The sequence below is a fragment of the Phlebotomus papatasi genome, chromosome 1 (assembly GCF_024763615.1).
Source record: "Phlebotomus papatasi isolate M1 chromosome 1, Ppap_2.1, whole genome shotgun sequence".
NCBI lineage: Eukaryota > Metazoa > Arthropoda > Insecta > Diptera > Psychodidae > Phlebotomus > Phlebotomus papatasi.
Genome location: NC_077222.1, coordinates 107,633,067 through 107,650,162, shown reverse-complemented (window position 1 = coordinate 107,650,162; position 17,096 = coordinate 107,633,067). Strand labels below are relative to the sequence as shown.

Genomic DNA, 17,096 nt, shown 5'->3' with positions numbered 1-17,096 from the left:
CGTCTTAGTATTGATATTGATAACCCCTGACTGAATATCCCAAGAAATCCAAGGACTTATTCCAAAAATAAATTTTTAAAAGTAAAAACTTTCTTAATATTTGCTTAGTTAGTGTTGAAATAAATTTAATTCTTAATTCTTCGCTGGGAATTCTTACAATTCACTAAGAAAAAAACGGGGTCGCGATTAACTTTTTTCTTCGTAACTTCAACACTTTTTAGGTGTAAAAATATATCAAAATTTTTTAATGTTAATTTTACAAAGGGTAGAAATAACATGAAAAGGGGTAACTTTAACCCCTAATACACTTAAAAAGCATAATATTTACACCGATTTCGGATCAATACTGCAGGGTAAAGTTAACATTTTCGGAATGTTATTTTAACTTTTTCGGATTTCTCTCACTCAGTGTTCCTGAAAATTACTAACTTATGGTGCTGGCATACCTTTTCAATTCAGTGAAATTCAATCAATTAAAATTTTACCTCTTATTCTTTCAAACTGAAATCAAATGTAGCTGTCCCTTTCTGTCAAATGAAAATTGAATTTGAAATTCCAATTTTCATTTGTCAGAAAGAGACAAAAATATTTTATTTTAGTTTGAAAGATAATGGCGCTGACACACCTTTTCATTTGAGTGAAATTCAATCGATTGAAATTTTACCTCATATTCTTTCAAATTGATATAAGATATGTTTGTCTTTTTCTGTCAAATGAAAATTTCAATTTTAATTTCATTGTCAATTTCAATTTTAAATTTCATTTGATAGTAAGAGACAGCTATATCTGATCTCAATTTGAAAGAATAAGAGGTAAAATTTCAATCGATTGAATTTCACTCAATTGAAAAGGTGTGTCAGCGCCATTATCTTTCAAACTAAAATAAAATATATTTGTCTCTTTCTGTCAAATGAAAATTGGAATTTTAATTTCATTTTCAATTTCAATTTCAATTTTCATTTGACAGAAAGAGACAGCTACATTTGATTTCAGTTTGAAAGAGTAGGAGGTAAAATTTCAATCGATTGAATTTCACTTAATTGAAAAGGTGTGCCAGCGCCATTAGAATTAGAATTTAAAAAAAAATAAGCAAAAAACTGTTTTTTTGTCAGCTTTTTGCGTTGGCTGGGGTATTAGAATGTTCAAACGCGCTTAGTTAAGTAAATTTTATTATTTTTTTTTACAAATACTGTTCCACTTTCTAACAAATAATAAAATCCAGGGGGGTGACATTAGCTCTGAAAAATGCGACCGGTTTTAATGTAATTTTTTCCCTGTTTTCGTACACATTTCGCGAGATATCTCCAAAATTACGTAGGTTGCCAATTTAGGGTTTTCGGTTTCCTCTTCGTTATTAAATTGGCTTTTATCTTGTATTAGTATTTTTTGCTAATTCAATCTACAATGACAGAAAACAGCTAATAAACTCAAAAGTTTTTTCGGCTCGCTAGAAACATATGGCAAATATAGGAAATGTCATGCCCCTGATAAAATCACTAAAATTTATAAACGAAAAGTGGTTAGGGATTATTTTTTCAAAGAAGAAAAATCTCAAAAAAATGTATTAAACTGCTTCATTATCTATGCTTTTGAAATCGAGCTTTCGTAAACGCCTAAAAACCTTATACGATAATATTGATCGGAGACAGTTTACGTCCTCGGAGGATTACAGAAGATGTGATTATGAAAGAAGAACATCTAATTAACTCCACAAGGGAAGAATCGTGAATTCCTTCCTTTTGTGGTACTAAAAGCGTGTTAAATCAACAAAGCTCTTGTATGGATTGTTTATGGAATTGAAAAAGTAAACATTTAAACATGATTCTGCGTATTTCACGAAAGCAATTTAAATACAGCCATTTCTTATCTATACAATCCGTGAATATTTTCCGTACAGAGATATTCACATTTTATCACGATTATTCATTAGAAAAAATATCTTTAGGAATTTATTGATTTTGTACTTACCCCGATACGCCTTTAGCTTCCAAATAAGATGCATTAGCTGCCACTAAATCACATAAAGCGAGACAAGTTCAAGGTTGCCTTGAGATATTTATGTTGTGCGAGAAGAGACAAGCCAACAATCCCAACAATAACAGCAATTGAGATTGAAACAGCAGATCCCTCCTTCAGAGTTTGATATCTTGCTCCGCAACAGATGCCGAATTATCGCTGTTTTGTGGGAGCGAGATGCACCTTCGGCTCAGTCGTTGATTGCCAACGAGCAGTGACAGTTTGGTAAATTTCTTTGTCCAAACAATCTCCTTCAGCAAAATGCCTTCTTGCGGTCCTGGCTACGCTTCTCCAGAAGATGCCATAAAGAATGGCCCTCGGGAGAAGCTTCTGTACGTGGTGACGGTGCAGCCGAATCTGGAGGATCCTCAGGGAGATTATTTGTCCACCGTGGACGTGGATCCCGACAGTCCAACTTTCTGTCAAGTTATCCATCGCAATTTCACAAATCGCCCTGGAGATGAGCTCCATCACATGGGCTGGAACACTTGCTCCAGCTGCCACCAGAAAGACTCCAAGGATGCCAAGTGTCTGCCCAAGAGGAACAAGATAATCTTGCCCTGCCTCACCGGAGACTCAATTTACGTTGTGAGCACGGAGCCAGATGAAAGAGCACCAGAACTCTTCAAGGTCATCGATGGTGAGGAACTGCGCAAGGTTAATTGCTGCGCTCCTCACACTACCCACTGCCTGGCCGATGGGAACATCATGATTTCCACCCTGGGAGATGCTGATGGCAATGCCAAGGGAGACTTTGTCCTCCTGGACCCCAAATTCAACTTAACCGGAACTTGGACTCGAGGAGAGAAAAAAGCTGCCTGTGGCTATGATTTCTGGTATCAGCCGTACTTTGACGTCATGGTGGCATCTGAATGGGGTGCTCCCAAACACTTCCGGCGCGGATTCAAAGGCTCTGACCTCAAGGAATATGGCACTCATCTGAATTTCTACAAATGGAGCACCCATGAGCTCAAGTACTCCGTTGATCTTGGCCAGGAGGGTGTCACTCCCCTCGAGATTCGTTTCCTGCACAATCCCAAACGTGCAGAAGGATTTGTAGGATGTGCTGTCTTCTCCAAGGTCTTCCGCTTCCACAAACCCGATGATTCTGATAAGTTTGTCGTTGAGAAAGTGATTGATGTGCCAGCCAAGGTGCTCAGTCACGGTGAGCAACTCGATGGGATGATGACAGACATTCTTATCTCAATGGACGACAGATTCCTCTACTTCAGCAACTGGAGACACGGAGATGTACGTCAGTATGATATCAGTGATCCAGCTAAGCCCAAACTTACTGCTCAGATCTTCCTCAATGGCACCATTGTGTCAGATTCCGGTGTTGTTGTTGTGGAGGACAAAGAACTGTCCAAACAACCTGATCCGGTGATCATTAAGGGCAGACGGCTCGAGGGAGGACCTCAGATGCTTCAATTGTCACTCGATGGGAAGAGACTCTACGTCTCCTCCAGCTTGTATTCACCATGGGACAAGCAGGTAAGACTTTTTCTTGTTAGTTTCCTGGAAAAAATCGTGGGGTTTGTAACTGACAACTATTTCTCCAGTTCATACAGGATTTAGCTGCAAGTTTATTTTTTCTGTTTTCTACTCTGAAAGCCATGACATATCTTAAAATTATCCAAAAACCAGTTAACCCATTTCTTACCATGGTATTATACATCATACGCAAATTGAGTGATTTTAGATGATTTATTCCTGGGCAATTTTTATCCGAATTGCTGTCGGGAATGGATTTTTAGTTACTTTAGTCCTTCAATTACTTAGGAAAAATAGTCCAACAAGGATGGAAATACATTTTGTTGTTCTTTTCTTGCTTCACGGAAGGTCATGTAAAATTTTTGCTCAAAATGGCGAACGGAAAATTCGACATCCCGTCGAATTTGTTAAAATTGGCCTCTTTCCTCTTTCCTGATTTGAATTCTAGTTGCCAATTTGTTTTCTTGGATAGTTACTCTATCTAAAGCCATAGAGTTTGTAATTAATTAATGGACAGAATTCAAATTCAGTGACCGTTAAGACGTGTGTTTGACAGGGGCCCTCTGCGCCCCCATAATAGATAAAAAAAATATTTTCAAAAAATTCATCTATTAATCAGTAAGAATATAATTGCAAAATATGAACATTCTGTCTCAAGTATTTCTAGTACATTGACTGAATGAGTTAATGGGTTTAGTGTAATTCTAATCCCAAGTAGCAAAATCTTACATTTCTCTTAGGTCATGAAAACGTAACTTACACGTAAATGAGATGACTTGGGGTAGTCCTGACATCTAGCCACTTACCGCTATATTTAATTATTTTTAGGGTAAAATGGGATAATTTGGAACCATTTCCAATTTGGAATTTTAAAATTTACTTATTTATTTACTTATTCCTATTTCGTGGTATTTTCTCTTTGACCATTTGAAATAGTGAGGAAATCTCAGATATTCCAAGCTCGAAATGGTTCCAAATTATCCAATTCTACCTGAAGTGATTTCTTCAAAATTGACCCAAAAGATAACGTTAGTTTTTCGAATGATTTGCTTAAAGGAATTACGGAATTTTCTTTACGTAAGATTTACGTCAGTTAGGTTTTTGCAATAGCGATTAACATAAAAATTTCCTGATTTCTGTGCAAAAATCCCTTGCTAATGTGTAATTGGGAATGCATAATGGGCCCAAATAACTGACCTGGATGCAGCGGAATCTATAGAGGTTTAAGCCGACTCATAGACAAGTCTTTGACACAAAAGTTTCATTGCAAAATTCGAGGAACCCAACAATTGCATCGAGAAACTCTAGAAACCAGAAAGCCTTGTCAGTAAAAATGAGTGGTACGACATAAGTCGCTACTTATCGCAAATTTTCGTTTATAGCAACTATAGATGTTCATCAGGCAACCCAATCGTGAGAACTCAAGATTTTTCCAGAATATTTAATCTTATCCGTCTAATAGTTTCGTCAGATATCTTTAAGATATCTGCAGAAAATACCTACACCTCTGCAGAAAATCTGCCGAGAAATCTGTAGATATTCCTACGAATTTAATTTGGGCTTGGGACAAAATTCGTCAGAAATTTTTGCAGATTTTCTGACGAATCCTGGTGCATACTCTGACGAATTTCTGTAGATATTTTGCCGATTTTCTGTAGATTTTTATCTACATTCCAGACTTTCCAGACAGCTGTGTCTGAAGAGATGGAATATATTTCACTGAAGTTTGCAAAATTCAATAGAGTTATTCTTGGTGATATCACAGTGTTTAAATAAAATAAAGAATTCTGCGACGCCGTGTTATAAGTAGAGAATAGTGAAGTGAAAACTTTAAGCAGAGTGTCGACCTAAATTTCGTGTTTTTGCATGATTCCATCCATGGGCGATTTTTAAGAAATTAGTATTTTTGCTCGCATTTTTTTTATTTATCTAAAATGTGTACTCGGTAATGCTTGTTAAGCAGAGCATACCATTTTCTTAATAACTTCTACAGTTTCTTCATAAATCAACAATATTTTTGTGAAGTAATGGAGATTATGCAGATTTTCTAGGGAGAAATTCTGCCGAGAATCTACAGATTTTCGGCAGAATTTCTGATGAAAATCTACAGATATTCTACGCAGAAATTCTGCCAAAAATCTACAGATTGTCTCTGAATGTACTAGAATATACCGTTAAAATTCAAAAACCTCCGAGTAAAATCGGCAGATAGAGCAATTATTTGACGGGTATATTGTACTTTTAGGTACGCTGGAGTCATCAGAGCATTTCCTATTTTGTCTCGGTTCGTTGATAATTTTAAAAAATGACATGGACTAAATGCGACCCAAGTGTCAAATCTGGCACCAAATATGGCTTATAGCGGAGCTCTACTGTACTTCTTGTCTTCGAACATTTTTTTAGTGATTTTATGAGACCTTGGAAAATTCTATATAATTTTGAAAATGTTAAATTAGGAATGAAAAATGGAATGAAGTAAAACTTATCATTTGGTAATTTTTTATGTAATAAATACTCCATTAGAACGTAGGAGTTATTCCTACTTCGAAAATACGACGTTCAGATGACCAAATAATTACCATGACCATACGATAGAAATAACATTAAGCTGACTTGATTTTGCTACTTGGGACCGTAAAAGTAAATTAGTTCACATTCGAATTGTTTTCCATTTAAGCAGTTTAAAAACTAAAATAGTAGAGATTGAAGTTGTTTGAAAATTAACTTGGTTGAAAGTGTACCGCCTTATGGGAGGGGGCTCCATTAAAATCCCAACTTAATATCTTAAACCGTTTAGCCTCTAGTCCTATTTAAAAAATATGCAGGAAAAATGTAAAAACAGATGCATTTTTTCTCGAGACTCTAAGCCCAATGGATAATCATTATCACTTTAAAATTCGAGCAATGAAAAGCTGGTGGGATTTATAAAATGACATAAAGAGAGGATCTCAATACCAACATTCCCATTCTTCTCCATCAATTTTAAGCTGTTCACTGAAATTTTCGCATTTAATTGCTGAACCTCTCTATATCATTAAATATATAAGCAAAAAGAATAGATGTGAGAATGAAATGCTGGAAGAGTGGTTTTGACTAGAAAGTGACTCAGGGAAATTTTTATCACGTCCCATAAAATATTTGTGGATTGTATTATCGCATGAAATATTCATCTACTCTCTCCAAAATGTATGTGATTTGGCAATTAATGAAATATTCTGGATAATAATTTTTTTTTGCACAGTAGGGGTCAGGAAATCAATTGATTTCGATGATCCACATAAAATAGCTTATTCATTGTGCTTTCGGAGGCGATAAACTAAATATTTGCTCAATATTTTGCTATCTCAAAACCAAATTCAAGTACATGGAGGATAAGTGCTTTGATAAAATATTCCGAATGGTACTTATTGTTTTCAATCCATGAGATATGAAGTTTTTTTTTGCTAGAAAATTATTAAAGAATTTGCAATGTGCAAATAACATCAATTTCCACTGGAATTAATTTTTAATCTTTCAATTTTCTCGCATGAAAATACTCTCACTGTCCATTGAATACGAAATACTCCAATAATTCATTGACAATATGAAATTAGGCCATTAGTCCCATTCGTAATCTCATAATCACATTAGAAAGTGCATATTGTTAGTTAGAAAATGACTCTAATAAAATCGTATCTGACCTAAACTTCAAACTATCATTTATGTATTGATTTATTAAATACAGAATGGAAATACTTGCATCTGAAATCTGAAATAGTTCGAAACCCTCTAAATATTTTTCAACGTGTTTGAAATGTTTCAAAGTGTTTGCCAACTATCAAATGAATTTAAAATTGATATTTCCACCCGTAAGTTTTATCTCAAATAAAATTTGCTAACATTTTGAGGGAGTAAGAGTAAGAATCTCAAGCACAATAAACTGATCAAGTCCTATAATTTCATGGTATTGAAGGTCTTGAAATAGTTTTTGAGTTCCCAGTGTTTAAACTACATTGCGGAGACACATTTCCACTCAGTCCCGGGATTATGCACATTTTCGAGACCGAAGAAAACGCGCGAAATGGCATTATGCATCGAGAAAAATTGCATACCCGTAGGACCCGTAGGGGCTTTCTTTTGAATAAATCGGCCGTAGAACGAATTTTGCACGGAGTAAAAGTACACTCAGAAAAATTTTGACTCTAAATTTAAGAATATATAAGATCCTGGAAATTTAAATTGGACGTGAATCCCCGAGGCGTTTAAGTTTAGAAGCTTTGAGTGAAAGACTAGCTCTTTCAAGTTAAGAGATCGGAAACTTAAGTTCTTTGTAACGGTAATATATATATTGTAACGGTATATTCTAGTACATTCAGAGTAAATCTGTAGATTTTCGACAGAAATTCTGCCGAAAATCTACAGATTCTTAGCTAAGGGTAAATTAAGATTAAGATTAAGATTAAGATTCTAAAGGTAAATTAAGCTAATTCAAAACTTTCTCCAAATGGATTTTTTTCTCTAGGGTAAATGTCCTAATTCAAAACCATTTCCAGACGAAGATTCAACACATTAAGTTCATATTTTTTCTGAAGAGAATTACATAAATTTGCTCCTTGAGTCTTGTAGAATGTTACTGTTTAGTGAAAATTCTTTAGATATAATTTGAAAACTTCTTAAATACAAGAAAAATACACGAGTGTTAAATGCTGCTATTGGAAACAAATTAATCCAAATGGAGACAAGGGAAAGTTTCTAATTGGAGACAAAAGGTTTAAGTGAAACCGCGACGAAATTATTCCAAAACCTTGTTGAGTTGCTCCTGAGTGCAGGATTTGTTCTTATTTTTGGTCTTTTCTCCTTTCCCATTTAAAACAATAAGAAAATCTCTCCAAAAAATAGAAAATATATAAATATAATGATTTAGTACTGTATTTATCGTGAAAAAAATTATGTTTCCATTTGGAGTAGCGAAAAATTTCCATTTGGAGCAGGTTTTGAATTAGCTCAATTTACCCTATTTCTCAATCGAATGAATTCGTATTTGGGTTCGTTGGAAAGGTCTTGGAATTTCTAGCAATTCTGAACTGCTTTCACTTGGTTATAAACCGGTAATGCAAATCGGTATAATCCGATAATTATTTTTTAATCTAAAATTCATTTGTATTGTTTTCAAGCTATATTGAACAATTTTTTCAAGGATTTCTAAATCGGTTCAAATCGGAAGTGATCTTAAACATAAAAAAAACGTTACGAAGTGAAGAAAGCTTTGCGAAATACTCGACTAGTGAACATTGTACTTTTCTCCAAAAATTAAACCTCTAAAGAACTTTTTACACTTTGATTTTTTCTCCAATTAGAATGCTTTTCCACCCCTTTTTTTAATAATTATTTATATTAATTAATAGTAACTAGTGTACGAATTGGTATGTATTTAAGTTGACCAAGGAATATTAAAATGAACGAATTTATTATCCCTCTGTCAAAATTTAACTCTTTACTGCTTCTTATTTCGTCGCTTGGATCATCAATTGTCGTAATTTACTAAAGACCAAATGGGTGTGAAATTTGTGGACCGTTTGAACTCGTAAACACGATGCTTCTACTTTTAAGTTGGGCTACTAAACAATTGAATTAATTTACACAAATAATACGGAAGTTCTTTTGAGGTACAGCATTGAAATCATGAGTTCCAGCATTCCGCAAAGCTGGGATGCTTTCCTATCCCTGTTTTTTTTTTTTGCTCGTGGAGACGTCGCTGCATTTTAGCGGCGGAGAAAAGTGTCTATGTTGGGAAAAATTCACTTATGCAAATTCAACGCTACTGCTGGAGTTTACTGAGTAAATAGTGAGGGAAAAAAAAGGCTCACATAATGAACATTTCGGTGGGAAAAGGCATTTTCAGCGTAATTTGAGAAACTCTCTCTCAATTGCTCATAAATCCCAGTATATGCTGTGTGATGGAAAAAATGTGAGGAGTTTGAGAAACTCCTCTACACATGAATATTGAATTTTCTGGCAATGGGAAATATCCCGAAATTTTTTATTTATTTATTTTTTCAAGGGGCAAATCATAAGGAATCAAAGTGGCTCGAGTTCCCAGTTCCCCGAAATTATGTATGGGTTGCCCGGGTTCCTTGAAATAGATAGGGCAGACTGGGGCAAAAAGTCACAAATCGAAAATTTCAAAATTCAATATCTTCCAAGATAAATAAGATAGCGGCTTAAATGTTTTTCCATAGATAGCTTCCGTAGACCTTCTTCGATGTTGTACTTTTCTTAAAATTCGAACAAGGAATTTAGAAAACAAAAAATATCAAAATTTTTAGCCCTATTTTTGAAATATTTTCCTTGAATATATCAATTAGGGTGAAAGGAACGTCTATTGACACTTTAAGAACTCGTGTCAGCACCTATTGACACCCTACTCTGTACCATTTGGGATATGAAATTTGAACTTCTCTGTTTATAGTAAAAGGTATATTACACAAAAAACGTTATATTACTTATATTTTACTAGATACATTAAATAATTTTCAACATTTTGATAAAAGTGTCAATAGGGGTTCCCTGTCGAACAGACGTTCCTCCGACCCTATTACCTACTTATTATTCAAAATTTATGCACTGATGATTATTTCCTAAATGACTTGGATTCTTTGAATACGAAGCCGCTATCTATTTTAGAATTTTACAAAGATTCTTATCTCAATAAATACTTTTATTAAGAATGACCACTTGGGGTAAAAAGTAACAAAAGGTATGGAGCAAAAAGTAAGAAAAACCGAAACAATTTATGATGTCTCACGGCGAAAAGAAACGTGAATATCATGTGTCGCCGCTTGTTATTTGCATTGTTCAAACGATTTGCAGTCTTTTCTGTGTTTTCTCCTAAAATAGCTTGAAACCCGTTTTTATCGTTCAGATAGAGAAAACGGTGTTTTACAAAGGTGTAGAGGAAATATGTTATCTAGGATTTTTTTTTAAATTTACGGAATCCCGTAACAAAGCGAATCAAAATGTGATACCATCCCATGCTTGATACTATTTGCCCCAGCATTTTTGAGAATGGTCACAAAATTACCTTTTAGAAAACGGCTCGATAAATGTATTTCCTTACGAAATAGAGGAAAATAACTTTTACAAAGTTGTAGAGCGGGAAATTTCCTATAAAACTGCACTAATTGGGAATTTCTGGGACATTCGAATAGTTTGTAATAAGATAAAATATCCGTTTTGTGACTTTTTGCCCCAGTCTTCCCTACCCAAGCTTAGACACGATAAAATTTTAGAAATTTCACACCAGTCGCCACCTAGTTTAGGCGAAAATTCATGAAATTTCTTGAAATTTACCAACTCTACCCAGGCTTCCTCTGGTTCCCTAAAAAAATGTGTGGCTATCCCGAGTTCCCTAAAAAATGTATAGGTTCTCTAGGTACCTTCAAAAATATATTGGTTGCCCGGGTTCCTTGAAAAATGTGTGGGTTTCTCGGGTTCCTAAAATTCCCTAAAAATGTAGGGGTTCTCTAGCTAGGTTCCTTGACAAAATATATGAGTTCCCCGGGTTCCCTAAAAGGATTACGGGTTCACTGGGTTCCTCGAGTACCTTACAAAATGTATAGGTTCTCTGGGTTCTATAAAAATGTATGGGTTGCCTGGGTTTCCTGGGTTCCTTGGATTCCCTAAAAAAATACATGGGTTTTCGGGGATCTTTGTAGATTCTCTGGGTCCCTTGTTAGATTGGCTCGAGTTTGCCAAAAAGAGTGGGTTTGCCTGATACACTAAAATCCCTAAAAAATATTTAGGTTCTCTGAGTTCCTTCTTGCGCAGGTTACTCGGGTTCATTGAAAAACTTATGCGTTCCCTAGGTGCTTCAGGTACCCTAAAAAAATGTATGAGCCCTCTGGGTCCCATAAAAACTGCATGAGTTCCCAAGGTTCCCTGAAAAGTGTAAGGGGTATCCCGGTTCCCAGCGGATTCCCCGTCAGTTCTCTGAAAAATATAGGGTTCCTAAATTCCGTAAATTTTCTGGGTCCCTGGTCAGATTGGTTTGAGTTCCCCAAAATGAGTGGTTTTGCCTAGGTACGCTAAAATTCCAAAAAAATGTTTAAGTTCCCTAGAAAATGTATGGGTTTCCCGGGTTCTTCGTGTTCCTTGATAAATGGACGGGGAACCCGAGTTCCTAGTATTTCCTAAAAAAATTTATAGGTTTCCAGGATTTCCAAAATTCCTAAAAAAATTGTATGAGTTCTCCGGGTTTCCTGGGTTCCTCGGGTACCCTAAAATTGTATGGGTTCTCTAGGTTCAATGAAAAATGCTTGGGTTACCGGGGTTCTATAAAAATTGTATAGGTTCCCAGGGTTCCCTGAAAAGTGTACGGGTTTCCCGGGTTCCCTATGAATTCCCCGTGAGCTCTCTGAAAAATATGAGTTCTCCGGATTCCTTAAAAATACATGGGTTCCTAAGGTTCCCCGTGAATTCACTAGGTCCCTGACCAGATTAGCTAGAGTTTCCCAAAATGAGTGAGTTTGCCTGAATATCCGAAAATTCCTAAAAATGCTTAGGTTCTCTGGGTTCTCTGGAAAATGCATAAGTTGCCTAGGTTCCTTAGGTTCCCTGAAAAGTGTACGGGTTCCCCGAGTTCCTAGTATTCCTTAAAAATGTATAGGTTGCCGGGATTCCCAGACTTCCTTAAAAAAAATGCATGAGTTCCCCGGGTTTTCTTAAAAAGGAAATGATTTCCTGGATTCCTCGGGTACCGTAAAAAAAGTATAGATTGCCGGGGTTCTATAAAAATTGTATAGGTTCCCAAGGTTCCCTGAAAACTGTACGGGTTTCCCGGGTTCCTAGTATTCCTTAAAAATGTATAGGTTACCGGGATTCCCAGATTTCGCTAAAAAAAATCACGAGTTCCCCGGAAAAAAGGAACTGGTTTCCTGGGTTCCTCGGGTACCCTAAAAAATGTATAGGTTGCCGGGGTTCTATAAAAATTGTACAGGTTCCCAGGGTTATCTGAAAAGTGTACGGGTTTCTGGGTTCCCTGTGTATTTTCTGAAAAATATATCGGTTCCCCGGATTCCTTAAAAAATACATGGGTTTCCGGGGATCTTCGTGAATTCTCCGGATCCCTGACCAGATTGGCTCTAGTTCCCCAAAATGAATTACCCCTTTTTTAAAATGTTGCCAGTTACTCACCCCTGGATCTGTGACTTTCCGAACTTCTGCTGAAGATTGTGCAGCATTTTCTTCCTGGGAGTAAGTTTATGGAGATGACAAACATACGTTTCTCCTCTTTTCTTGCCACTTTGCAGTTCTATCCCAAAATGGTGAAGACTGGCGGGACAATAGTGCAATTGGACGTGGATACAGTGAATGGTGGTATGAAGGTGAATCCTAACTTTCTCGTGGATTTTGGCAATGAACCCAATGGACCGAGTCTCCCCCATGAAATGCGCTATCCTGGCGGTGATTGCACATCGGATATTTGGCTGCCACAGGATTAAAAAGCTTCTCTGTCACATGGTGAGGAATTTCTAAGAGTATCAACTTGCTCTCGTGTCTCCCCTTCTGTTTTTTTTTGGAAACTTCCTAGCTCAAGTGTATATGTGTGGAAAAACTTTTATCCAGCAGCATTTTTGCCACTCGATAGAAGTACAACGAAACTTTTCTATGGCTTCCTCACTTTCGCTCATCTCTCTGTTCCCTTTGTCCTTTTAGCCTTTTTTTTTGTTCCATCACATTCCGTCACAGCGATGTGTCCTTAATGGATAAACTTTCCCGTAGTTCAATAATCAAATTAAAGCTCTGGCTTAAAACTTCTTCTTGATCTAGTTCTTTTTCACGCAATTGCTTCACTAATAAATCATCACTTCTCTTCGCCATCAAATCTTTTCCTGTTTCTGCCCCAGATTCCAAAATACCCAATTATAGAATCACTTTGTGTCTTTGATGCCTGCCAAAGAAGAAAAGTCGTCAATTTTATAATTCAATCTCTAATCTAATGTCTTTTTATTTCTGTGCTTTTCATTCCAATTATTTTTTAGTTTACTTCAAGTTCAGTACTGTCCTAAGTTTTTTAACAGGATTTATCTCTTGTTTATATAAAGGATTTTCACAATTCTACTATTTTCCTCTTTGTTTCTTTCTTTTAAAAAATCTTGTTTATAACTTCATCAAAATGGATTTTTCTGTAAATTTTCTGTGATTTTTTTTCTAGGGCACCTAAGGAATAACGCACTTTTCTTTGTCTTACATATTGCAGGTAAGTGATTGTATGATTCTCCAAGTAATCTCCGCCCAGAAAAATAGGCCACGCCTTCTTCAGAAGCAATAACTAATTTTATAATTTTCAATTTTTAATATTGTTCCAATTTTTGAAAACAAATTTTGGTTTTCTTCCTGTAATTGCCAGCGATAGCTTAATTTTTTAATGGAAAAGTCGCGCTTAAAAATCGCGGTATCAAATCCAAGCTCTGCCTGATTTTTTTTTAACCTTAAATAAATATTTTTTATTATATTTGTGGAACAATTAACACGGTGATCGTGAATCAAATCGTCAATAAGAATATAAGTTGGAAAAGATTTAAAATAAATTCTCTGCGGCGGTGGCGCAAAAGGAGTAACGTAAGTCGTTACGGTCATGGGTTCGATTCCAGTGCAATTTCTTTTTTTATCGCATTTTTTATTTGGGTGATTTAATTCCATAAATAATTTGTAAGTGTATTTTCTTTTTATATTCATAAAAAAATCGGATATTTTTACTTTATTGAAAATCAGATTCACGAAAAAATTAGGATGTTTTAGTTTTTCTTTCGAAAATTAAAAAAAAAAACTACTCAAAAATGGTTAGTCGAATATTCCTATTGAGTAGGAAATCCGTTGTAATGTTCAAGTGGAAATTTAGAAAATAATTTGTGTGCTATTTCATTAATTCAGCTTTCAACCAAAAATTGAATTTTACAAAGATTATTGGTTCAAAATTGAAAAAAAAATTAATTAGAGGAAAAGAGAAAATATACATATTTAAAAAAAAAAGAAAAAAAAATCCGAACGAAACCAAGACTTGAACCCGGAGCACTTCCGTATAATGTCCTGCGTTAGACCACTGCTCCACGACTTCTTGTACTGACATACGGCTTTTTTTATAACGTGTTGCGAAGAGGGTCAATTTATTCTTCGGTGTCGCACTTTTTGAAGATAATGCCCAAAGCACAATAACATTTGTTTTTAAACATGTTTTCAAAATTTCCTATGAGAGTGATAGAGATGACTAGATCTAGGTTTCATTCACTCTCACTGGAATATCAAAAACATGTTTACAAAATAAAGGTTATTGTACGCTAGGCATAACACATTTCATTTAATGACTTTCTGCGTTATTGGGCCAAGCCACAAATTTAATGACAGGAGTGCTTCCCTTGCCAGAGCAAAACATTAAAAAAAAATTATTAAGGAAATCCATATACGGTTGACTGTTTTTCTTCGCATCTAACCAAGTACAGTGGGACCTCGATAGAGTCAACTAATTATTTCCAAGCCTGTTGACTCCATTGGATTCGGTGACTCTATCGGAGTCCGATAAAAAATCGATTAAAATGTGAAATTTTGATATAAAGGGGTATTATTTTATGTTTGTACTAGATAATTGATAAATTTAACACGATAGTAAAATATTTCTTTTACTAAACCCGTGACTTCTACATCCTCTGGTCCAAAAAAGTCGTATATTTGGGCAAAAGTTGAAGATTAAGGAATGATTTTACAGAATGTTTCTATTATTAGTAAGTATCTTAAGTGAAAATTACTATTCATGTGATAATATTGAAGTACATCCACGATGTTAAGATAAGGATATGGTGTATGAAAGAAGAATTGATAGTTGTTCTTTTCGTTATGTCATAACTATGGCTCTAAACTTCACAAAAAGAGCAATAAAACCAATTGTTCTCATTTTCTTCTTGTTCTGAAAAATGGGCGCTAAATGGTTAGAGATATCTACTTGGAGTCTTCAGATGACCCCCTAATAAGTCAACCTGAGGATTATTATTATGACCCTCATTTTCTCCCTATCCCTCCCCTTCACCGCCAAAATCGTTTTTTTTTGTGATTACAGAAAAACACGTCATACGGGATCATAGGGCTTAATCAAAAAATCTTAAGACAAGAGAACTTTCAATCGGTCAAAACGCTTTAAATCACAAAAAAATTATTTTGTCGAAATTTGATTACACTGTTAATATACGAATTATATCATAATATTGTTTTTCTTGTATTAAAAACGTTACATTGCTACACCAAAACATTGATTTTAATTTCGAAAGTCATACAATATTATTAGTTCAATAATAATGAAAAAGTTGACTCTATCGGAGTCAATTTGGGTCCAAAAGTTGACTATCGGAGTCCGTAGAGTAAAAAAATAGCTGTTGACTCTATTGGAGATTGACTCTATCGAGGGTTGACTCTATCGAGGTCCCACTGTGAAGACCCGCCATAGTTGCGTAATATTTCGGCCACTTTGATTTTAAAAGTTCTCTTAGTTTCTTACCCTTGCGGAATTTTTCCAAAGTCTTTCTCACATCATTTTCGTTCGTCGACGCGACATTTTTGTTTTTCTTTTTTTTGTATAATCTTCAGAGTAGGCAAAAACTAAAAATTCATGAAAAATTTAGGAACAAAACAATTAGACGATATTGCAAGCTGGCCGAAATTTGGGACAGTCCTACTCGTTTCTATTACTGAAAGAGTGAGAAGTGGTCAAATTAAGCTGCTAAGGGAACTTGCATCAATATCAAAGAAATATTAAAAATTTCAAAACATATTTATATAAAATAAATTTAAAAAGATTTTTTTTATGGAAAATAAGACTTTGAAAATCAATATAAGTTAGCTTAGAGTTTACGCCACTCAATGAGTCAAGTGGTAGAGCACTCGCTCTATGATGCAAGTGTCCCGGGTTCGAATCCCCTTTATGGCCTCTACACATTGGGAGCAATTTTTGTCAAAAATTGCTTTTTTGAAGGAAATTCCCTGCAGCGTTGTAGGGGGAAACCTCAAATTTCTGTCAAAAACGCAATTTTTGACAAAAATTGCTCCCAATATGTAGACGCCTAGGTCACTAGGAATTTTTTTTGGCGTTAAAGGAGTTCGGATAAGCTTCACTTCACTTAATTCCACGGGAAGGCCAGTTCTATGGAATGTTTTACTAATATTATTATTAGCTTAGAGTTTTGGAGGAGGCGTGGCCTAAATTTTTTCCAGGCGGAGCTTTCTAAAGAAGCCACATACTACTTTTTCCTGCAAAATATCGCTTTAAAAATGGCATTCCTTTAGTTATACCTCTTTTTTTTTCTTTTTAGGTGATGAGGAATGTGAATGTGAGACACAAAAGTGATTTTCGTTGCACTTCTAAAAAAAACAGTTAAACATTGAAGAGATAAATATAAATCTGAAATATTATTTTTTTCATTATGAATTGTAAAAGAAACATAACCAGTTTAATAAAAATGATTACTCCTTAATAATTTGACCCAATTCCTTATTGGAAATTATTTACACAATTGTCGATCAAAAAATTTCTGCAATTCTTAGTTTTTTTCTTTAAATATCTC

The 17,096-nt window shown here is 35.1% G+C and overlaps 1 protein-coding gene across 2 annotated transcripts; it reads left to right on the top strand.

Moving 5' to 3' along the window:
- Positions 1–1,221: 1,221 nt before the first annotated feature.
- Positions 1,222–17,006, top strand: LOC129799117 (methanethiol oxidase). Of its 2 annotated transcripts, XR_008751492.1 has the most exons (4): positions 1,222–3,510; positions 12,798–13,008; positions 13,703–13,747; positions 16,845–17,006. XR_008751492.1 is itself a non-coding variant. In XM_055842760.1 (2 exons), exons 1-2 carry the CDS (start codon positions 2,278–2,280, stop codon positions 12,987–12,989), a joined length of 1,425 nt encoding a protein of 474 aa, XP_055698735.1. In that variant the 5' UTR covers positions 1,222–2,277; the 3' UTR covers positions 12,990–13,603. The 2 variants fall into 2 exon arrangements, 1 of the variants encoding a protein (XP_055698735.1); XM_055842760.1 differs by lacking the exons at positions 13,703–13,747; positions 16,845–17,006 and having other exon boundaries at positions 12,798–13,603.
- The last annotated feature ends 90 nt before the right edge of the window (positions 17,007–17,096 follow it).

Excerpts from the sequence above, each read along its gene's own strand:
- LOC129799117 (XM_055842760.1), top strand. The coding sequence starts at position 2,278 with ATGCCTTCTTGCGGTCCTGGCTACGCTTCTCCAGAAGATGCCATAAAG. Across the intron at positions 3,511-12,797 it reads ATTCACCATGGGACAAGCAG|TTCTATCCCAAAATGGTGAA; the intron begins GTAAGACTTTTT and ends GCCACTTTGCAG.